Below are 24,041 nucleotides of genomic sequence, written 5' to 3'. Positions count from 1 at the left end.
TCAAACTGCCACCTGCTTGCTGCCTCATTTGAAGTGGTGCCTGGCTCTACCAAGGAGGGAAACTTACATTATTTGGCAGATCGAGATGATATGTGTGAAAACTGCTTCAGGCATATTTAAGGAATCAAACAAAGTTCAGTTTTGACATCTCTAAACGCTTGTTTTGACATCTTTGATTCATCAGTAAGTCCCAAATATTCCAGAATTTTATGATCCTGGCGGGTCTACCTTCCCTCCTGTTGTTACTGAGCTCATCTTTCTTATCTGATGGTACATTCCTGCATGTCAGGCACCTCAGCTGTGCGCTTTGTTGCCTTGTTGGTTGCTACTATTAATAGTACTGTGGCATAGACCAGGGAACCTCCCTGCATTTGTCTCTGCCTCAGCAGAGTGGGCCTGCAGAGGACAGCTATTTACCCAGTCTTTGTGCTCGGCGGGCCTCAGTGTTTGCCCTGCAGGGAGTGCCTCTGCTTGAGGGCCTTTTCGTGTGAAGGTGGGTGGGTGGGTGGGGTGGGGTGGGGTAACAGAGAAGAATGGGATAAACCATATAGGATGGAGAAGGAGTGGGAAAGGTGCTTGGTTTGGATTGCAGTGATCAGGGGTCTGGGTAGTGTCACGCGCAGTCCTTTTGCCCATCCTTCAAATGACAAGCCCAGGCCACGGTAGGACATTTAACATCTGAGGGCATGAGTGAGTGCGTGTACATAATGACGTCCCGTGGGTGCATGTGTGCATGGAAAGATGACAGAAGACTACAGAGGCACAAAGGGTCAGGGAAAGGACCCAACAAGGGATGCAGAAATAGTGCAGGGCAGTGACCAACGTCTTTCGGCCAACTGTCATTTGGGGTCCCAAATGGGGCCCTGTGGATCTACTGTATCACAATTCACCTATGCATGTCTCAGTGTGCGCATTCACGTGGGATATACTGAAACTCTCAACATTTATCAGTCCCGGTGTGTAAACAATGAAGGCCAAGAATCTTCCCGGATTCTTCCACTGGAACAGTTTTCCAGAAACGCTCCATGACCATCCCATATGACAGTCTCCCCCACTCCCCCTCCCTCCCTCCCTGCTCCCAGCGCAGGAACAAAAAGACATCTGAGCCATGCAGATGAGGAACAAAACTCAGAGCACTTTGTGCAGCCGCCACTGCGCTCCAGTTTCACAAAGTCTCTGACAGGGGGAGCGGCGCGCTGTTTTTACGCATAGCCTCCAGTCCAGCAGGCTATTGTAGACATTGTAAAGTAGCCGCGTAGTACATTTGTGGAGAGGACACAGCTCTGATAAATGGATACCTGAGTCCTGAGTAGAAGAGCTTTTACCAAGAGAAAAAACAAGATATGCGCTTTTTGGAGACGCGGACTATTGCTGCGTAAAGGCGTGACGCATGGATTTTTTTCTTTTTATTTTGAAGTCAGATATTTTGACCGACAGAGGAGAGGTTTTCTCCGTTTGAACTTCAAATTTCAAATCAACCCAAAGCCAAAAGATCCACAAAAAGAAGACAAAAGGGCTTTCCGTGTGATTTTTTTTAACCAAACTGTGACCGCACAGTCTATTCTCGGACGTTTTGTCAAAAGAGACGCAAAGCGTGCTTTGAAAACTTATATAGTCATTAACCATACGAGCTGTTTGGAGACAAGACCGAACAGGTTACTAGAGGTAAGAAGCGGAGAGTCATGCCTGGAAAAACTGGCTTCATTTCATTAAACGTTGGTTTGACGTGTCAGCGGAGACGTAGTACAAGAAGCAGATTGAGGGCAAACATTTCTTGCACTCCTGACTGTTTGACCGACTCTCCTTGCTTTCTCTTTCTCCGCGTTGAATTGTTTGTGTCACCGCAAACAAACTCCCCGCTAATTAAATTTTATATAGGCAGTAACCTGCCAACACCAGTTAGCTGTAGAGGTTTATTTTCTTCGTCCTGGGTAGCTGTAACCGCCTGCAAAATGTCTTTCTTGACAAGTCATTCGGTCTCGCATTTCAGACCAGAATATCGTTTCCTTTAAACCGCTTCAGATATTTTGGAGAGGACTTTTTTGTAGAAATAAATATCTTGAAGTTTGAAAAAAGTTTTTTGTTTTTGTTTTTTTTTTTAAAAACCCATCACAAATAATACAGAGTAACAAAATAATGGTAACAAAAAGATGGGAAACTGCCCCATCCTTTGGTTATATTTGATTCCATAGTTCAATCAGACTTGAGAGCCATATAAAACGCAATGAACTAACTTAACTCACTGGTTATTACTGTGTATTTACCATCCACTGTCTCTGTTCTTGTTCAGGGTGCTGAGACTCTACAAGAAGCCGTGACAGGACTCCGGCCATAGAAAAAAAAAAGCATTTTTGGCCCCACATAAAGGAGGAGGAGGAGGCGCTTCTCGCCTTGAAGCTGAGACGTTTTTAGATGGATTCTTTATGTCTGCTTCAGCACCGGAGCAGACGGTCTGCTCTGAACATTTACAAGCCGTGACAGCACGTTACAAAACATGACGCATCGTAGCGTATGGATTGCCAAAAACATGAGCTGCTGCACCCAGCGCGGAAGAAGGAGAAGAAGAAGAAGCGGCTTCCCTGTCCTCTGCGGTGCGGAGCAGGACGCGCGCAGGAGAGCTGGTAAGGCGCCATTCAGGGACCGTGCAAAGTTGCTCGAGAAGTGATTTAAGACTTTGTCACAGCCGTTTAGAGTGATGGTGCTAATATCTTTATGCTTGTTGTAAAAGCAGTAAAAGGGCCTCTTGTCTTCGTGTTTGCTGTGACAACACTGAAATGATCGTTTGATGTTTGATTTGCTTTCACCTCAGCCGCTCTCAAACTTCCCCTCACGCACCTGCCAGCTGCTTTGGACTCCTCTGACTCTCAGGATCACTGTGACCTGGATTCAGAGCTGGGCTTCATTCACTGTTTATTGAGAGGGCATTAATGAAACGCAGTCTCGTAGGAGGGTAGTGGATGTGTTTGTTCCTGTGGTGCTTATAAAGTTAAGTTATATGAGTTATAGTCAGAAGTGTTTACAAGGTGCCAGAAGGGGAAGGGGGGCCTCGGAACTGCGGAAAAATATAAATCAAAGGAGCTGTGGTTTTATAGGTGTGTGTGTATTCTCAAAGAGAGGACAGCGGCAGTCAGAAGTCTTCCAGTGTGATCCCCTTCTGTGGTGGGCTGCAAATCTAAATATCAAAGTGCTGATTACGCACATACAGAGACAGAAAGAGAGAGAGATAGAGAGAGAGGCATACAGATGCGTGTGTTCTCCAACTTTCCAGAGGCTTTGAGGGGATCATGGCCAGATGAAGTCTTTAAGCTTCAGGTGTTGTGACATTCAGGGTATTTCGTGTTGATCACTCTGGCTTTACCGCTGTGTTTCTGGATCTATTTCAACTTTAATCTGTATTCTTCTCGTTCATTGCATTCAGACTTTCAGCATCCGGTGATTTCCCTCCTGAAATGTCAAGATTTGTCTGCTCAAAGATGTGAAAAGAAAGCTTGATGATGACTAACTGACTCACACATTTGTACATGAACTTTCATGCTTACTCTCTGACTCAATGACCCTGTGACTCATTCAGTCATATACATACAATGTCTCTCTCACACACACTCACACACGCTGATGAGGCCCATTTGGAGGGAGGCGGGCCTCTGATGTTCAGAGCCACTGAGAGAGTCAGCACTGTTTTCTCCATTTTTCTCATCTCAGCACTCGATGAATCTCTGTGTCCAGGCGCTTTGGCATCACCTGAGACATGTCGCACGTCCCCAGCAGGCGTCGCTCGCTGAATTTCTGTAAAGCCTGTGAAAACTTGTCATGCCGTTGAAGCGGCCTTGTTTTTACTTTACTCTGGATTGTTTTAAAATCTCCAGTTTGTTCTCAGGAGGAACCTGAGGGTATGGCCTCCGCTTCAGGCATCTCACACTCCCCCGTCACGCTGCCACAGCTTTCACTTCCTCCAGTCAAAGGTCACGGGGGTCAGTGGCCCCGCTGAGGGTCAGGTACAGCCGGCCGGCATGTTCTCTTTACCAGCAGCCTGCTGATGTGTGGTCTGGCTTGTTTTAACTGGCATGTGGCTTTTGCAAGAGTTAGCGTGGCGTTTGTTGGTGTTACGGTGTTAACTCTTTCTTAATCTGACGCCAGCCGGGGTCACAGAGGAGCCACTCAAACTCTCATAATCAAAACTAAAACACGAGTTAATTTAAATAAAAGCATCCTCGTTGATAGACTTGGATCCGCTATGACACTATTTGTCTTCCCCTCTGGTTTTATTACTCACTAAGCCTTCATACGCAGGGCCTGATACCTCAGTTATTACGTGGTGTGTTTAATTTAATATTCTGGGACATATTGAGGATAAAAACACTCATATCTTTTTTTTTCTTTAAAGCAAGATTGCATCTCTCAGATTTGCCAAAAAAAACATAACCTCTGCTTCTCCTGACAATCAAGGGGAATGAAGTGATGAAAACAGCAGAAGGTAGGGGGAACATTCAGTCACTTCTGAAGGTTTAGACAAAAAAAAGTCCCACAAAGTTTAGAGCAGAGTTGTTTTAAGGGGGGGACTTTAAACAAAGTAACCATAAAACTTATAAACTGATCATACTGACAATTTTTAACATCACACATTTGTCTCACCAGGCAAAACCTGTTAACTTTAAAGCAAGCTTTAAAGCAGATGAGAACTCAACAATTCAGCCCAAATAACTAATATTTATTAAATATTGATCATTGGAACAGCATCCATCAGCACATAGAGGTTATTCTGAACATCCTGCTTCTCATAAGTTCAGTTTGTTTGAAAATAAATCTTTCATTACAGCATGCGTGCTTTAAATCGAGCTGCTCAGATTGGAACGACTGATAGAAAACTGACACTCATGTTTACCTTTCAGAAGGGCATCATGAGGATGACGTAACACTGTTTGTTATCAAATTAATGATAGATTTGGTGAAATTCAGTAAAGTTTACTCACCAAGCCACTGAACTATTAGATGATTAGAATTTTTTGTATGCCTTCAAGTCAAAGGTTAAAAAGTAAATGCCTCCAAATAAGAACTCACGTTGTACGTCTGTCGTGGGAATTTAAAAAGAAACGTGATTGCAAAGTAATTAAACTATGACCAAATACCTTTTACGCCTAATCGTCTGATAATGTGTTGCTGTATATTTCCTGGATTAGTCATATTGACAACACGAGAGATTAAAAAGTAGATAAAGCCCAGAGCCTTGTGCTTTTAAGAATAAAAAAGCCGATTCCCATCACAAACAGTGAAACCTACTCATTGTTCACTGAGCACATTAATCTGACTGACTTCAGATTAAAGCATTTTATTCGTTCCACAGCAACACTGATGCAGTGCAATATTCAAGCAATACACCAGACCACAATCTTTTCAGATTAATGGACATCCGTCAGTAAAAGATGGATGCGTGCTCTGCGCAGGGAGGCTTGTCTTCGTCTGCGCCTCTGCTTCAGTGTGTGTAACGTTACTCTGGCTGTTTTGTCCCAGCACTAATGGAGAGAGCGCAGGGAGAGAGATTGATTATGCAACGTGAAGTGCCACAGGGCAACTTCAATCTGGAAGTGCTTAGAGTACGCAGCGAACCACAGTGATTCCTTCAGGGCAAATTGAAGGAGGCATGATCTGACATAAAGGAATTTCAATTTGTTAGATGTATTCCTTCAGACAAATGCTTCCCATGCTACTTCTGTTTTCTGTGTCCCTGCTTTCGTAGCGCTGGACAATCTCGTGTAACTACGCAGGGGGAATTACTCCTTTCTGTGATCTCGGATTGTTTTCTTGTTGTCGAGCACTTTGGCTTTTTTCAAGTTCAAACACTTTAAATTATTTAGAACAAAGCAAAAGTTAATACGTTTGGAGCCGCTGATGAAACATAAAGCTTAACCTCTGTGCTTATCGTAAAATCTCCCCCTTAAAACAACTTTTTCTCCAAATACTGAAGAATGTTAACTAGCCCAGCGCCATGTTTGTGTCTCTGAGAGCGCTTTTTGATACAATAAGCTGTATTCTTCTGAAATTAGCAGGTCAGATTCATTAATCATAGCGTCTGAGGGCCGCTTTGAACTATCAGGCCAGGTCATTAGAGCCAGCCTGTCTGGGGTGAGAGAGGGTGACACGGAAACACTTTGGAGAGCGCTGCTTCAACCAGACCCAAGACACACTAATAATGACCTGCGTTTGTGTGTGTGTACGCGCACATGCGTGTGTGTGTGTGTGTGTGTGTGTGTGTGTGTGTGTGTGTGTGTGTGTGTGTGTGTGTGTGAGAGAGAAAGAAAGAGAGAGAGTGTGTGTCACTTATAACCACTTTTCTGAGAGCTATTCTCAGGCACAGTGTGGGCTTAATTTGAAGAAATAACAACATGAGATTGGAACAAGAAAAGGTTGCAAGGGTGGTGGAGGGGGGGGATTGTGGGAGAAGAAATTTCAGAGTGGGTGTGTGCATGTGTGTGTGATTTGCACTGCCAGTTTTTCCTGGAAATATAAGCTTTACAGTGTTTTGGCAGGGGGGAAAAAGGAGTTTATGCATGTGTGCGTGTGCGTGTGTGTTTTCTATCTATTCCTGTCCATCCCTCTCTGTTCTCCCCCGCTGTCCTTTCTGCGGCCTTTTAAGCGCTGCCGTCCTCACAAACACCGGAAAGTGAAATCCTATCCTCCGATCATCGCTCCAGCATAGCTAAAATGTGTTCCCATTTAAGGTGAGGCTCAACCAACGGCTCTCTGTGTGGCTTCCTTTTAAAACCAACTTAATCAGGCAGGAATTTGGGTTATTAGGGTCAGGGACACTGGGAAACAGCTTTAGTGAGAAGCAAAGTGAAGGGAAGCGAGACGGTGAGGACACAGATGTGTCGCATCAGCTGTTGCTGTCTTTAACTCATGGGAAAGCAGGCGGTGCGCCGAGAAAGGTGGTGTCCCGTCTAATTTACCTGATCGGGTCGCAAGACGCTTACAGGTCTGATGCATTGTGGGTTTCTGCGTGGATAATTAGCGATAACTACACTTTAGCTAAACTTTCCAGTGACCCTGCACACTTAATCTTGTCTAGAGGCGGTGGTACTAAATTCCAGCTGATGTGGAAAAATCTAGAAGGTTTATATGCTCATTATACCGGAAACCTACTGCAGGCTCGAGTTTTTCTAGCTCTCCTGCTAATTTTAGCAAGGTATTCGCCACTTTAACATCTAAAATTTAGCAACAGATACAAGCAGTGTCAAACACAAGCTATCAGAAAATAATCACATAGATTTTAAATTACTCTATTATTGATTATTTTGGGCTGATTGGGAAACCAGTTGTGTGAGCGACAAAGCAACAGATTTGGACAAACATTAGCATTCGTTCAGTTGTGTTTGTGTCCTGCAAAGTTAGCAACTAAAGGGTGAATTCATTGAAACAGTTAGCTTCTAAAGTAGCAGACATTTCCTTCAGGTGATGAGAACAAAACTGAACTAAAGTAAGAGTGAATGCTGGACATTTTCCCGCCACTTGCAAATAAAAAGCTTTATTCAGCGCGGTTAGCTTAACAAAGCTAAAATAGCCTCTCTGTTGCTTAGCTGAACTATCGAACCTTCAGATCATTTTCTGAAGGTTTGTCACTGTGAATGAACCCTTTACACATTACACGCTGACGTCTGATCCCTTTTCACTACAAAAATATTGAGTAGTGTAGGATGTGACAACATCCGCCATAATTCATAGACTGGGACATGTGCAGCAGCAGATAATAATGGATCAAAACCTCATATCTCAGAGCCTTTTTGCAGCACATACAGATATCTGCAAACACTGATGATACATAGTATTAAAATTATCGTGAATAGTTTTTTTTTTGTTAAACCAAATCTTTCGACTTTTTCCTAACATATCAGTAGGTATTACTGTACTTCTGACTCTTGGAGGCTTTAAACCAGTTTAACAAATCAATGTGCTTTTTTCCCCTCATAATGAAATGTAACTGACAGATTTATGCAAACATACAATCAACAGAAACATCAAACGTCCATTGTATGACGAATTTCTCAAAGAAGGTGTAATTAGTAAGGTCTATATAAGGCATGCAAGACGTGTAAGAACAAATGGAAGAGTCTGATTTGCATTTCTGAAATTTCACACCGCTGCAATGTGGTCACTTTACATTTTTGCTTGCTTAGTCACACAATACGTCTGATAATTTCCTCTCCGTTGGCTCTGTTACAGCCTCAGCTTTCTGCTTCATTGAGAACATGTTTCCATTCGTGGAGTCAGGTGGCTTTGGCCATTCAAATGACGACAGCGTTCTCTCTCTCTCTCTCTCTCTCTAACTCAGTTGCAATAAAGCCATCAGGGCTGCCGCTCAAGGTTAGCGCATTGGTCGTGGATGACACTTTTATGACCCGCAGAAAAATGTATTTTACCAAGCTTTTGGTGACCCAATGATCCCAGCACTTTGACAGTCTGCCGTAACTCTTTCTGGCAACCTGACCCTAAATGTGTGAGGGCGTTAATCTAGAACTGTTCCACTTCAAACACATTGCTCCCCATGAAAAGTGCTTCATCCCACTTATCCCACCAAGAAACCATTAAACACTTTTTTTTCCTCTGGATTTTCCTCGCTCCGCTTCAGAGAAAGCTGCAGGGTCAGTGAAGTAAATCACTTATCACTCAGGTTTACTATTAGACAGCCAATAGGTACGTCTAATGAGGTCCAGGCTGTGGTGTTTAACTGCTCGAGTAAAGAATTTTCTTTTCTGTTCTTTACTTTTCGATCCAGATTAGAGCTCATTGTAGCAGTATCTCTTAAGTTCATGTGGCAAATATGTAAGCAAACAGCTGCCTGTTTACACATAAGGCGATAAGGCTTCTGTCCACGTGATGAATGTAGGAAGCAGGCCTATCAACTATCAAAGAAAAATATTGGGGGACTGAAATTAGGACCTGTCTTTAGCAAGCCGAGTGGTCGCTGGGGCTGGAGAAATCATAAATACATCAAAGGCTACTCTTTTTAAGTATATTAAATCATTTCATTACATAACAATAGACTCTAAACCGTTCATTTTCTTCTGTTTATCCACCTCAGGGTTGCAGAGAGCTGGAACCTATCCCAGAGTGTAATGCAGAGTACACCCTGGTACAGGTTGCCCGTCTGTTGAAGGGCTACCACGGAGAGACAAACATTCACACTCGCAGTCACACATGCAGCCAATTTAGAATCATGAATTAACCCAACATGTGCTGGAGGAAGCAGGCACAAACAAACTCCAACCTGCACATTGAAAACCGGATCTTCTAGCTGTGAAGTGACGGTACTAAACCGCTGTACCACCCATATCTGAAAGCTGTTACCTGTGTAAGAGACTGTCAGACACCTATGGGCTCAGATTTTGTCGCTCAGTTATAAAGATGCAGACAGGGGTTGAGGTCATACAGATTCACTCCTCAACATCCTCCTCCAGGCACTGCGGTGTCCACGCCTCTGATTATCCCGGCCTCCTCTGTGTGGCCTCAAGTATGTGTGCGTGTGTGGGAACTGTGAAAAATTAACAAAAATAGTTCATGTTTCTGTGGCAGGGAAAGGATTACAAGAAAAGACCAACAGGCGGAGAGACTGTACGTGCACACATGTGTGTGTTTCGGGGGGGGGGCTATCTGAACCGAGGCATGGGACCTGCTATCTGTTTCTCATTTTAGCGCTGTTCTGTGGTTTTCCAGCAGTGACAGGCCAAGGAGTGGAAACTGGCACTAACGAGCAATTACATCCTGCCTGCCTGCCAGGGATTATGGGATTACAGGCTGACCGGGCTTCAGTCTGCGCTCCCTTTCTGCACTCTCATTTTGTCATTCCCTTGCCTTCCTTGTGTTCGCGCTTATCTTTGCTTTCAGACTTCTCCCATTCAGTGGTTCAATTATCTTTTTCTAATTTTTCTTTCCCCTGGAAAGTAACCCATTGTCTATTTTTAATTCTCCTTACTCGTTTGTTCATTATTATCTCATTCTCTTTATTGCTCCTCCTCCTCTTCCTCCTCCTCCTGGCCTTTTCTCCTTTTGACTTCATGGCCGCCTCACATAGTTTAAACATGCTGTCGTTAACCGCTGAAGAGTGAAATTGGTTTAGTCGTAAAGGGGAAGAAAGGACACTTATCAAGAGCAAAATACATTTAATGTGCGTGAACTTTTAATAAGAAGGGTGAAAATGAGAAACAAAGGGTAGAGGGTGAGAGTCAGGAGAATGGCACGTTAATGTCTGAGTTTAAGACGTAGCCCCAAATTACAAATTTGTCCCAGAAAACCCAAGTTTTTACTGTTTAACGCCCTGGAGCATCTTGTTGGACAGATTAATGAAAAAAAAATGAAAATCCTGTCAACAGCATGTTACAAGCAAGATTAAAGTAAAGTTCACACTGGTTAGATGCATATATGTGGAGCTTTGGGGCACAAGCTGATATTATGCTACCTTTTGGAGGGGACCTCCCCAGATTTCTTGGTGTCTGGTAGTGATCAGGCGGCTCTCCTGGTGTTCAGCCTCTTTCTCCTCTTACACTGCAGGTGTCTTTTATTGAGCCAGCGGTGATTTACTGTACTCTTGTTTTTCTCCTCGCTCCTGCAATCAGGCACCGTGGTAGTGACAGGTTAAAGCTGGAGGTCAGAACATTTTACCAGCATTCACACAGCAGAAGAGAGAGCGACTCTAATAGGAAGTTATTATCGGCGTTTGGGTTTTGTGGGGAGACTAAACGCCAGAGAGCTTGGAGCTTTTTTCTTTCTTTACAATAGTGAGAGGTTTATGGAGGCTCTGTGGGTAACGCTCAGGTCTGTAATAGTATACAGTGAACCCACAGATCACTGATCAGTAAAACATCTTTGTGAGTAATAGACAGGAAATCAATGTAATATTTATACGGCCTTAGAAATGTAGGGAATAGCTGCAGAAAAGTTCAGGAAAAAAACAGTGTTTGAGACAAATGTGTGACAGATGTGTGAGGTATGTCTCTAATGAGGCTGATTATGACTCAGTAAGTAGAACAGCAGATTCTGCACAGTATGTTTAAATGAGGATGGGGGGGGGGGGCCTAAATGATTCTTTAGGTTTTATTATCTGTTTCAAAAAAGATGGTTGTTTAAACCTTCTGTTAAACATGTTTGTATGTGATAGAAAACCATCATCAACTTTACTTTTTCAGACAGAAAAGTGAAATCTAAAGAGAGACATTTTACTGACTACGCTTATACAGTTGCTTTGTTAAAACCAAATTTTAGATGTGTTCCTCTAAATAAATCCCATATTGCACTCTTATATAATAGAAAAGCATGTTTCTGTGTTGCATCATTTTTGTGGTTTGTATCTTTTGATGCTCATAAAATGAAGGCCCAAATTATCCCAAATTATTCCCTGCTTCAGTTCAGTTAACTGATGTTAGTTTTACACTGGGGTCCTCTTTTCTACAAGCTGGTATCTTTTCTTATATCTTAAATAAATATTCCCCGAACACAGTCCACATCCACCCAGTGCAAGCACTTAAACACCATTTGGAGTAGCTATGCACTCCAGTCCTGTAAGCTCCGCGAGTATTAACTGGCTCTGTCTTCGTGGGTTGCTCTTGCTTCTGGAGGGGTTGCCCACTTAACTAACTGTGAACAACAACCGCACCGCTGAGAAGCAACAATGTAAATGGAAGGTGACAAGAACTCTCTGCTGCAGACATGCAGGCTGATGGACAAACCAAAGCCTTTAATCAGCCAAACAAGGAAGAAACATATGCTTAGCTGTCTAAACACACACACATATACTGTATATATCAGCAAGCTTGTGTCAGTCTGCAGCTCTTCAGGACCTTCAGTGGTGTGCTCTTTCTTATTTCCTCCTCTCTCCACCCCTCAACTCCTCCACCCATCTCATCTCTGAAAAGCCTGGAGGCGTCGGGCTGTAAACAGCTCCACAGAGCCGGCGTGAAATGAACCAGCAGACAGGCCCATGTAGACTCCCAGCTCATTGATCTAAAAAGGGCTAAACACTCCCAGCTGTGGCATTAGGGGTTGAGAATGGCACCTCTCCAGAGACTCGGTGAGGATCTGCAGCCCCGTGTCCCACTTCACACTGCTGTTAGTTTCTAAATAATTTCTAAATCAGCTCAGAGACAGTCGGAGATACAGAGCCCAGGAGCTGGAACGCTTTGGCTTTATGTCGCAGCGGCGGTGTCTGTTTTTCTGGCTGAGTTACGATCAGTTTGTCTCTCAATGTCCTCTTGTTCCCTCGCCCAACCCTCAGTGTGTGTAACTTCACTTTGCCTGGACTGGATCACCACAGCTGGAACAAGCAGGATTGCATAAATGCACCAACAGGTCTTATCAGGACCTGTGATCCATAACCTTTTGTCAGTCTTCCATCTCACTGCACAGACAGAACTGCTGGGATTCTTTGTGACTGTTAAATAAACATGGTGCGCTGCATATCGGCGAGATCTATAGAGACGTGAACGGTACACGCTAGAATACGCTACAGTGGGCGTGCAGTGTTGCTGTATGTAGTTCAGTGCCAAAGTTACACAAAGCCTCTCAGAGATGATAGATGTGGTTTCAAAGATGTTGGAGGTAATTGTGGGCAGAGTGCTGTTTTAGAAAAAAACATGTTCATGTCAGATTTAAACAAGTCAAGCATACATCGCGCTGAAGTAATTCATTTATTAGCAGGCAAGCGGGGAAATTTCATTTACAAATAGTCACAAAGCGAAAAAATGAATTTAAGCAGAAATACAAAAGAGACAAAGAAGGCAAAGACTAAATGAAAGTGAAAAGTGAAAGGAAAGTGTGGTCTTTAGGTTTTTAAATAAAAATCACTGATTTGGCATCTTGTAGACTAAGCATCACCTGATTATCTCATGTTTTTAACCTAGATTACCTCATGTATTTAACCTTAAATACATCATGTATTTAACCTTGATTACCTCATGTTTTTAACCTTGATTACATCATGTTTTTTAACATTGATTACCTCATGTTTTTAACCTTGATTACATCATATTTTTAACATTGATTACCTCATGTTTTTAACCCAGATTACATCACATTTCTAACCCAGATTACCTCATATTTCTAACCCAGATTACCTCATTTTTATAACCCCAATTACCTCATGTTTTTAACACTCACCTTGGAATACACAGAAATGTCAATCCTTAATTCTAACCTAAACCTCTATTAATTGAAATGTAATCAAAAATCAATCATACCTGCATTTTTTATCCTAATTAATATAGGTCCTTGTTTTTCCATTCATCATCATTTATCTAATTTGGACAAAATGTTCCTGAAATTTGAACATAAACAATTCCATGATAAATGGGCACCTGCTGACGAAGATCCTGTAATATGATCAAACGCTCCAGAATGGCTACTAATGGACCTTGTGATTACACAGTGTTGTTGATGGCTGTTTCTGAGATCAAGGATGAACACTCAATCTCAATCAACGCTCACGATATATTTGGGTTCTGGTCTAATATTTGGACAAAGAAAGTGATTCCAAGATGCTCCACTGGACTTTCAGAGTGGCAGCTGAGGTGTATATAAAGATTTTATAGTTCATACATGCATGTTCACAGTGCACCAGCCAATCAAATTATTTGCTTAGCCTGTGAACTGGTTATCTTTAAAGCTTCAAAGCAATGTGAGCCCCTGTTTTGGTGTCCGGCTGCCTTTGTTTAGCGTTTTAATGATGTTTTTCTTAAGTACTAAAGCAATATAAGGAAGAAACACCTACAACTTTGTGATAGTCTGATGTTCTCTGAGTTCCCCTTTTGGGAGGCCACAGTTTAACCTGATGACCTCATGTTGCAGGCGCTCCGCAGCCAGCACAATCCTCCACACAGCACGTACTATATATAAACATCTGCATCCGTGACACTTCTTATCACCTGTCCTGCATCTCTGTGGTTTTTGTCTGGGACCTCCGTGAAGTGCTCTTGCCATGCCTGGTTCCCCCTGCTTGTACCTCTGCCACAGGAATAACCCTAAAGAATGCCTTTGACAAGTAAATTGCAGATGCTGGCTTTTGTTGCCGGACTGGGGTTGTTTGCATGGATGTATGAACAGACAAGCCAACACTAGCCACAGTAACTGGCAGCACACACTAGTCTCTTACTGAAGCAGCAACCAAAACATTGTCCTCATGTACTGAGGACGTGATTTATGTGACATGTCGGTTTGCTCAGGGGCCCACGGGCCTGTTTTCTTTTACTGTATCTGGACAATTGTGAATGTATACACACCATATCGCCCGCATGTTGTCCCTTTAGTTTATGTTATCCTTTTCAAAGGATAACATAAAGGTTCTAGGAGAAGGAAAGCTGGGAGATTGAAGCCTTGTTCTTGTTCTTAAATTCCTCTGTCCCTCTCTTTCTTTCCAGGTGGGACCAGATGGAGGATTCGGAGGGCGGATAGACAAGACGTTACTTCTGCAAAGGGCAAGGTTTGTCAGCAGCAAGCACACTCAAACTTACCTCTCCTCCAACTTCTGCCTGTTTTCTCTTCACCTCCTTCTTTCTGTTCTCCATCTTTTCCACACTCACTTAAATGAAATCCTCCTCTGTGCAAATAAGCTCACCTTATAAGTTTTCAATTCGATTGTGCAGACCGCTATAAACCAGAGGAAGAGTTATGTGCGTGTATAAATTGTTAATGAAATCCATCCCCACCAGACTCAGAAATGAGCTTTTCATGAAGCCCTGTCAGCACCGAAGCTTTCGGTGCTAAATGATAAGCCAGCGGACGGAGCTTGATCCAAGGCGGAAATAAAGCAGAGTTATTTGACTTAAGTATCACTTAAGATGAAACAGGCTTAAGACAAAGTGCTGCTGCAGCTCTTTTGAAGGGCTTATTAAAAAAATCCTGTGTGTTTCAGAAGCTCTTCTGAGTAGAATCTTATTATCTTTATCAGTTTTATATCTGTAAAGCTCCCTGTAAGCTGAGTTTTGTTGTTAGGCAAACTATTCCTCTGGTGTTAACTGCTAATTGTTTGTAATTACACTTCTCTGAAAACTTGCCTAGCTTAGAAACCTTTATATGTCTTATACTATCTACATGAAAGAATTGTTATACATAGACTGTTTTGTTTTACCAATAGATCCAGCGAGTGTTGCCTGTGAATAAGTTGCCTGTGACACTGAGTATTATTATCACTTCACCTATACGTTCTATGCCAACCAGCTTCAATGTGACTTTTGACCATAAAATGATTTTATTTTTATTTTTGAAATGAATGAATAAATAAATAAGACAAAGATGCAAAACTGACAGAATCATAATAGTGAAAGAACTACTTATCACACAGTGCACTGTAAATCTCACAAGCCAGACCATTTACAACCTTCTTGTATTTATACCTTTTTTATTTCAGTGTTGTGCAGTAATAGTGCTGAAGTTTGTAGTGTGTGTGTGTGTAGTAAAGTATAGTCTACATATCTAAATTGTACAGTGTTTCGTTCCTTACTAAAAATCACCACTCATATTGTCTCTGAAGTTTTGCGTGACCTGATGTTCACACGGTTTAAACCAGCGGTGGGGGAACTCCAGGTCTCAATGGCCGGTGTCCTGCAGGTTTTAGATGCGTCCTTGATCTAACACAGCTGATTTAAATAGCTAAATTACCTCCTCGACATGTCTTGAAATTCTCCAGAGGCCTGGTAATGAACTAATCGTTTGATTCAGGTGTGTTGGTGGTATCAGGGTGATATCTAAAACCTGCAGGACACCGGCCCTTGAGGCCTGGAGTTCCCCACACTTGGTTTAAACATTTCCACAGTAAGAACGACCTCCACAAGCAGAGATGTCGCTTTTTCAGCGTACAATTATGGGTAAAGTAGTTCTTTTCCACGACATCGCAATTAAAAATGTTTTTCCTTGAAATAAGGTTGATAAAACAGACTCGTGGTTTACAGGAGCACAGTCATTGTTCAGTCTGCTTTGGATAGTCACAACAATCCCTATGGAGAATGCATGGGACTTTTGCTTTCAGAGGTAATGAGAGTACTGGCAATTAGAGCCGAATTGTCTGTAAGTTGATATTGTTACCAGTCTATTGGTATCAGTATTTATATTGACTGACAAATGAAAAATAAACTGTAAATAACAGCTGGAAGAAGAACCTTCAACCATGTTATGAGGGTTGACCTTGCATAGTTTGTCCACCAGAGGGCACTCTGCATTTTCCCTGTTGGCAGTGCTGCAAACACAACAACCAGCTGACCAGACCGGAGGACTTTATTAACTATACATAACACATTTTAGGGAAATCTTTTTATGTTTAATGTTTTAGAAAAAGAATATATATCAAATAAGAACCAACTGACATACTCTGTCTTCTTAGGTGCTGCTGTGGGTGCTCATTGCTTTGCTGCCTCTGGTGGAAGGAGCTCATATGAAAGGTGGTGTTGGTGTGGGATCAGAGTCAGGCCACGCTGTGGGCCTGCTGGGAAACCAGGAGGAGAGACAGCTTCCTGTGACGCTGCCTGAAATGGTGGAGGACAAGGAACAGAAAGAAGACAGTGACCCTTACTCTACTTGGCATCCTCTTTATGGTACTGAAGCTCTTGGGAAAGTGTTTTTGAGTGACTGATAACACTAAAAAGCTTTCTCTATATATACATGTGCAGTCCATTTACTATATAAGTCATAGCACATAAGCTTTACCGAGCAGTACTAGAATGGAAAGATGGTTGAGAAAGGTCTGAGCCTGCTTTGTGTCTCAGTCCTTCGAATACACTTACACGTGAAGTCATTTTATATTCAAATGCAGACGTGAGATTGTAGATTATTTAAGAAATATACCGCACTGCTCATAATTCTGTAAACTGGTGTTCACTCCCTGCCTACCATGTCCTTTCTTTCCTTCTCTTTCAGACCCTTTTGTAATGGATGAGGTGGATGACCATCCCAGCAGTCGCTGGGTGGGACGCTCACCACGCTCCTCTGACCCCACAGAACCTCAGCCCAAAGGATCATCGAAGAAAAAGAAGAAGAAGAAAGAAAAGGAAGAAGAGACAGAAACAGGGAACAGAAAGGGTAGGGGGAGAAACAGACCCCCGAAGCAAAGCAGCAGGCACTGCCGTGTGGAGAAAAAAGAGATGAGGGTTCGGGACCTAGGACTGGGATTTGATTCGGATGAAATCGTCCTTTTTAAGTTCTGTGTAGGCTCCTGCCAGGCCGAAAGAACAAACTATGACCTGGCACTGAAAGCACTGCTGGAGAATGGCTCGCTGCCTCGACGCACCGCCCGCAAAGTCAGCAGCCACCCCTGCTGCCGGCCCGACCGCTACGAGCCGGTATCGTTCATGGATGCCAAGACCACGTGGAGAACCATCCAGTCGCTCTCTGCCGCCAGCTGCATGTGTATGGGCTGAATTATGAGGAACAGATAAGTGCCCGGGATGGATAAAGCTCAAGAGCCTCTGGCTGGATAGTGTGTGTGTGTGTGTGTGTCTCTGTGTGTGTGAGGCCCCATGTGTAGGATTTGGCCAGATGGGGGCACTATCTCACACAGACACAGAGAGCAATAGAGGCCACTTGTTTGCCTCCCTGATACATTTCCTGCTGAAGAGGAAGTGGGCTGGCCGCAGCTGGACATTAAGGGCCAAGGTCAAATCAAGAGACTGAGGGGGAGGTCATTAGGGAACCCCAGTCTGGATACTGTTCCCTCATGAAGAGTGAATTCTTTTTAACTGAATAACCGGTAACTAATGCAGGATACTGAAGCCTGGTTATTATATACAGAGACCTTCCTCATGTGTTTGATTTCATATGGGCGAGACCTGAAGGCTGAAGCTCAAGCGATGTAAAGAAAATTTGCAGTTAATGGACTGACGCTGTGTTTCCATTCAGACCATTCGTGCTCGGTGAGAACAGGTCTTTCCACAAGATTCCTTCTCTTCCCGCTCACAGACAGGGACATTACATTGTGTCTTTTCTATGTTCAGGTGAACTCAGCCAAATGGATGCCATGCATCTTCATGTATTACTGTATAAAAGTAAAGTATATTTATTTTGGATAAATTATTATTTATTTATTATGGCTTCATATGAGAGCTGTTTTTATGAACTCTATATTGTAGATAAATATCTATTTATTGCCAAGATTCACTTTCCATGTCGACAGTTACTTGTGCTCGCATACAGTACAACATTATTTTTCTTTTCCAGATGCTGATTTTCACACTTACCCAGAAAACAAAGTCAAACTTTGGCTAAACAGTTTCTTCTAGGCAGAAGTAGACTGGATTTCTAAAAACTGTTTATTGATTTTTTTTCTATTAAACATAACAATATCCAAGAGGTCAAATTCTTATTTACGTTTCATCCCAGACTAACAGATATTGGGCAAAAATGGACCAACATTGAAACAATGTGGAAGAACTGATAAATATTTAATTTTGTTTACTTTGAGAGCATCTAACATAATTGAGTCTGGTGAGATATCTGTTTTTGTGGTCAGCTTTGTGTTGGAAATAGTTATTTAAACTTTAATGCATACTGTATTGTATGTACAGTGCATAGTGAAGAGGATCCATTATACTTTTCCTTTGCTGTTACATTGGTGGATGCTCAGTTTTAAACACTAAATACTGAGGTTATTGTATGAACAAGTAATCCCAGTGAGCCAAACACTCAACTTCAGACAGTTTGTCGATGTGTTGTCAGAATAGCCCCAGCCTTGATGACTGATGTCAGCCTTTGACCAAGTAACATATTTACCAGTGGCCATGTTTTGTGTCCTACCAGTCCCAGCAATTTTGTGCTGACTAAATGCTCTAAGATATGAACTGAAAGTTATGTTTTATAATGCAATAACTTTGTTTGAAAAAGAAATATCAGAACCAGCTATCGGTTAAATTGTTTCCGACCCAGAATTTTAGAACTGGCGCATCCCTGATCTAGACGACAAGACCTTGAAGGTGACTTTTAGTTCTCATTCATACTCTCACTATGTCGCTCTGTCCTTATTAGTATTATTATTGTTGTTATTATGATGATTATAAAGCTTCCTTTATTTTTGTATGTTATTATTCTCTAAGGGAATAAAGTTTTTTATAATATACATCTTGTTAGTGTTACACCTATTATTCAGACTATTCTGTCCAGTTATCCGTACAATGGTTACTGCTGTGAACTAACGCCACAACTTAATTTGCTGATGAATTATCCTGTAGCGCCACCTGCTGGACTAGAATAAAAGCGAACTTCAGTCCTCGTTTTCAAGTGGGAGAAACTTGCTGTCCTGCCACCTGTCTGCCAGCTGGTGATGTTTGCTTTAAAAACTTCTTGTTCTTTATTCAGCAGAACAGGTAAAGCCGGTGATGTCGCTGCCTTTATTTATCTGCACAGACCAAATAACACATCTAGTAAGCACCTGAGCTCACACAGGTGAGGGGAACAGTGTTTTTTTCTTCTTTAAAAAAAAAAAAAAGAAAAAAAAAAAAAGATTTGGTTACATTCGCGTTTTACAACAGCAGTTATCAAAACACGAAAGATATTCAAATCTAATACATTCACTGGTTCCTGCATCATGCAGCACTGTTACATGGCACTGAGCGAATTGGCAGCATGTAGAAATGAATAAATAGATAAATAAATAAATAAATATGTAACAGCACATTTAAGGGTACATGTTTAAAGAGTTTTAAACCAATGACAATGACACGCACTTTATTTGTACCCGCAGGGTATGACTGTTTACATTTCCAAGTTTGGAAATTTTTTTATATATATATATATAAAAACAAAACAAAACAAAAAACTAGCACACACTGTTCTGGCTAAATTTTTTTTTTTTTTTTTTTTTTTTTAGATTAAACAGTATGAAGAAAATGTTTGGTCTCTGTGATTCTCTGGACCTGACGCGATGCTTCAGTTCCGTTTCAGTTAGCACAATCTACTGTGGAACTGCTGCGTTGGATCACGTGGATCACACCTGAAGCACTTTGCGAGTTTTCAGCTCATGTTAGATCATAAGAAAACTGTTACCTGCTGTTAATGGTGACGTGTTAATTTCTGGATATTATTTTACACGATGTGACACTTATGGCGGTTTAAAACCATCAAATGTGATTAAGTCACAGTTCGGGGATCTTTCCCGGTTTGCCCGAGGTGCTTGAAAACTGCTGTCGGGAGTTCGAGAATTTCACTCAGAGACACTTCGCCGACTCGCATGAGCTCGGTGTGCTGAACGTGCAGGTAACGATGTCCATTCTCCTTATGTGCGCAGGAAGCAGAGGGGTTACGCTGCGCCCTGGAGATGCCTTGGCTGCCTCCTGTTTGGAGTTACCCTCCACCTCGTCATCACAGCCGAGGATCGCGGTCGATTCGACGCTGAACGGGTGAAAGCTGACCCGGGCCGTGTCGTACTCCCACGCTTGTCTCAGGGCAAAGTCTGTAAAAGATTTATTCTGCATGGATCCGTGGTGGTCCCGGTCGTTTCTGTAGCTGGCTGTGCGTATGGAAGCGTAACTGGTATCGTTGCTGTTTAAAGACTGCGGGGAGTTTTGACCCTCTGCCCAGCCGATGTTGTCACCACCTCCATCCCTGACCTTGTTAACTGTTCTCTTTAGCTTCTCGCAGCCCTTGAGTAGCAGGTTTTTGCGACACAATATGTACACCCAGGGGTCTAATATGGGGTTGAACGAGGCGAAGCGGACTGCCAACATGTCGCTGCGATAGTCGGGCTTCATCCCGGCAGAAATGTAAGCTGGGCCATACAATTGGTTAACAAAGATTCGCACCTGTGACACAAAAGCATGACATAAGATATCTGAGTTATGATGTTAAATAAAGCTTTGAGTAGTAGCTGAATGCATGAGCACTGAGTACAAACATAGGAGAACAAATAGAAACAAATAGTCTGTTGCCCTTACCACTAATGGGATAGAGCAGACCAGGAATACGATGGTCATCAAGATCATAAGCCAGAACATTTGGATCTCTGCCGCAGAAGTGATTGAAGGCAGCCGAGGGAAGCGTCGACGGGAGCACCCCTGCTCACACAGCTCAGTCCTGACTATTCCTGTCCTCTGGTTCATGCCCACCAACGTCCTGCACACTGCCAAGTTACACAAAACAGTCACCGCGATCAGCACAGTCATCACGCCGCCGTACAGAAACGAGTAGCAAGCTCCCAGCGGATCCATTGCTCTCCAGTCGAGAAAGCACCAAGTCCCGGGGATTTGGCTAACGTGCTGTCCGAATCCAAAACTCGGCATAATACACAGCACGATGTTCGCCAGGTAGGTGACCAGAAGCGCAAACCGCGCCATGGTTCGGTCTATGTGCTGGGAGTAAAAATACGCCTGATTTATAGCCAAGTATCGCTCCACAGCCATAGCGCACAATATGGACATGCCAGCGGAGCCAAAGAAAAGCATGGAAAAGGAAAAGAAGTGGCAGAGCAGCGCTCCCCCTGGCCACCGGCTGGACACGTACGTGGCGATTACCACCGGGCTCGTGAAGCACGTCCCCAACAGGTCCGTGATGGCCATACCGCAGACCAGCGTGTAGAAAGTGGTTTCCTTCTGTTCTTTTTTGGAGACACACAGCACGACTATGGCGATGAGGTTTCCCAGGACGCCCACGGCGAACATAGTGGCTGAAGTGATCAGAGACTTATACTCGAGTCGAAGCGCAGGGAAAGCGCTCTGGTTAAGCGAGAGAAGCTGTGACGGCTCAGAAACGTTTGTGTCCAGTTCTTCAAACGCAACAGTGTGGTTGATCATTATTAAACAAAACAAAAAAGCAGTAACAATGCACGAAGATTAAAGCACGAGGGACTTTCAGTGACCTTCAGAAAAGTCGCTCTGAAAACACAAAGTGCTTCTCCAAACAAACGAAGAGGAAAAAAATCACATCGCATAGAATCTTGTGCTCATAAACGCTTGAAGCACACAGCAGTGAAACGTATGTTGTGTCCCAGCGCTGTGTTTAGATCCAGGCATGTCCATAACAGGTGTGCCTGATTTTGTTTTACACCACTCGGAGTTGCTGGTATTTAAGCTCTGTGCTGATGTCAGGACAGTGACGTGCGGGCTGGAAGCGCGCAGGTTTCCGAGGATCTCATGTCTGCAGCCAAAGTACAATCAAGCGTCTTTTCCCCGATGGCCTTATTAACCCCACAAGTAAAACACCAGCAGCCTCAGCTCACTAAAGCCGCTAGCCAAATGACAACAGCTGGTATCGTGTAGTGATTAAACTCCTTCTTTTGTCTAATTTTTGGACGGATTTACAAAGTGTACACCATAAAAACCGCATTAAATAGGCTACATTTATATTCATCTACAGCCACGTAGAGCAAAAGGTTCATTTGTTTTTAATAACTTATTTTACCTGAAATTTTAAAAAACATGATCACAAATGTTCACAATAAAAATACAAGCTCTCACTGATTCTCACCGATTTCATAAGGAGGCTTCCTAGGATTCATATCATATGTGAGAATGCTCTGGATTATGGCTCACTGACGTGCAGTTTGCCACAGTATCCTCTTTATCTATACGGTCTACATAAAAAAGCGGAGATCAGTGAAAACTAAACTTCAGCACCAAGGTCAGCGCCTCCACAACAACCGCCACCACTCCCCACCAAAATCAACCTTCAGCAGGCTATTGGTTATTAGTGGCTGTCCGATTGAGATGCAATCGATGACCTTCCAAAGAGAAACTGATTTTGTTTGTTTGTTGTTATTTTGTTTTGTTTTTTGTAGTTTGAAGACAGCTACCCTTCCTTCACAAACTATAAAAATACACCCACCTCTTTAAGACGCATTCGACATCGGATGTCTTTTTTTCTAATCGGATTCCTTCTTTGTGTCAAAGTCGAGCACGGTGCTATCAAATAAAATCCACACATTCCAGCGAAAAGGCCAATCAATCACACGAGCATGGAGGTACACATGTCTCTGTTGAAGAGGACTCGAGGGAACAAGCTGTCCATATTGCTGTGAGCTAAATTGATGGCTCTACAGCCACTAATCTTTATCTGCGGTGACCTCGGGGTGTTTTGTCGCATGAATGTGGCCGTCTCCGAGACAAAACAATCCGAGTAAAGTTGCGCTCATAATGGGAAACCAGAAACAAAAATACAGATATTCTTGTGATGATGGTGATGCTTGTCAAGTGAATCAGCCCTAACAGATAAGCGACGCGCGTTAAGAGTTTGCATAATGAGGGGTCCTTTTGAATTCCTTGTTTAGAGTCCTTGGGTCTTTTGTAGCCCACGCTTCATTCAGTTTAAAAAAAAAAATCGTCCAATGCACGAGACGTTTCCTGTGTTGTTCCAAGAAATGATCGTTTGTGATTTTTATGTCTTACACTTTTGCTTTTGTTTGTAAATATACTGTAGTCAAGACTGTTTTGCAAAAGTCTTCATGACTCTGCGTCATTTTGCCTACTCTGTATTCTATAATGATCAATCCAGTCCTTTCTGGCTACTTGAAATATCTTTATATAAAAGTGATGTTGTGTTTGGTGCAGTTTTTGAAAAAAGACCCTTTTAATGTCAATGAGACTTTTTACCTGCACAAATAATGGATATATAAAAGCCACAAAAAGTTGAATGTTCTTTCGGGCTGAAAATGATTGGATGCCATTCAGATGTGTTTGGCACATGTTTGACACATTAGAGGCCAAAAGGTCATTTATAACAGTTTACAATCACTGTTTTTTGGCACCACAGCAGCAGTTCAAGCTGGACAGTCCAAACATCTTACTGAAGACCTGACTACGAGTCAACACAGTACACGGTTTCCCACCAATTTATCAAACCTCACCCAGTTTCATTTACAGGAAGTTGCACATAAATAAATGCATTAACTAAATGCATTTATTTATGAATCTATTTACTTATTTAGATAAATATCTGACTAGCGGCAAACAATGATGGGGGGAGTGTGTATTAAAACTGAATTTGAAGTTGACGATCAGTGAGCTGTGAGACTGCTATCAGCCTCGTAGCAAACCGCAACGAAAGGCTGCTCGATTGCCTCCTTTCTCTCTCCTATACATTTTTTATAACCT

At 42.7% G+C, this 24,041-nt stretch overlaps 2 protein-coding genes across 2 annotated transcripts; one reads left to right on the top strand and one right to left on the bottom strand.

Annotated features, from left to right (window-relative positions):
• Positions 1 to 1,204: 1,204 nt before the first annotated feature.
• Positions 1,205 to 19,036, top strand: LOC116314208 (artemin). Its single transcript, XM_039601895.1, has 5 exons — positions 1,205 to 1,665; positions 2,291 to 2,621; positions 14,397 to 14,458; positions 16,355 to 16,565; positions 16,888 to 19,036. The coding sequence occupies exons 2-5, from the start codon at positions 2,495 to 2,497 to the stop codon at positions 17,385 to 17,387; spliced, it is 900 nt and encodes a 299-aa protein (XP_039457829.1). The 5' UTR covers positions 1,205 to 1,665; positions 2,291 to 2,494; the 3' UTR covers positions 17,388 to 19,036.
• A 1,129-nt stretch (positions 19,037 to 20,165) lies between these two features.
• On the bottom strand, positions 20,166 to 21,746 carry ptger4c (prostaglandin E receptor 4 (subtype EP4) c). The gene is made up of 2 exons (XM_031732158.1): positions 20,892 to 21,746; positions 20,166 to 20,759 (listed from the first exon to the last, which is right to left on the bottom strand). The coding sequence occupies exons 1-2, from the start codon at positions 21,744 to 21,746 to the stop codon at positions 20,166 to 20,168; spliced, it is 1,449 nt and encodes a 482-aa protein (XP_031588018.1).
• Positions 21,747 to 24,041: the final 2,295 nt, after the last annotated feature.

The sequence above is a fragment of the Oreochromis aureus genome, linkage group 18 (genome assembly GCF_013358895.1).
Source record: "Oreochromis aureus strain Israel breed Guangdong linkage group 18, ZZ_aureus, whole genome shotgun sequence".
NCBI lineage: Eukaryota > Metazoa > Chordata > Actinopteri > Cichliformes > Cichlidae > Oreochromis > Oreochromis aureus.
The sequence above is the reverse complement of the archived record's forward strand: the minus strand, read 5'-3'. Positions and strand labels throughout refer to the sequence as shown.

What these genes read in the sequence shown, in the direction of transcription:
- LOC116314208 (XM_039601895.1), top strand. Translation starts at nt 2,495, where the DNA reads ATGACGCATCGTAGCGTATGGATTGCCAAAAACATGAGCTGCTGCACC. An exon ending in GGACGCGCGCAGGAGAGCTG is followed by an intron (nt 2,622 to 14,396) that starts GTAAGGCGCCAT and finishes CTTTCTTTCCAG; the next exon opens with GTGGGACCAGATGGAGGATT. An exon ending in TTACTTCTGCAAAGGGCAAG is followed by an intron (nt 14,459 to 16,354) that starts GTTTGTCAGCAG and finishes CTGTCTTCTTAG; the next exon opens with GTGCTGCTGTGGGTGCTCAT.
- ptger4c (XM_031732158.1), bottom strand. Translation starts at nt 21,746, where the DNA reads ATGATCAACCACACTGTTGCGTTTGAAGAACTGGACACAAACGTTTCT. An exon ending in TCTGCTCTATCCCATTAGTG is followed by an intron (nt 20,760 to 20,891) that starts GTAAGGGCAACA and finishes TTTGTGTCACAG; the next exon opens with GTGCGAATCTTTGTTAACCA.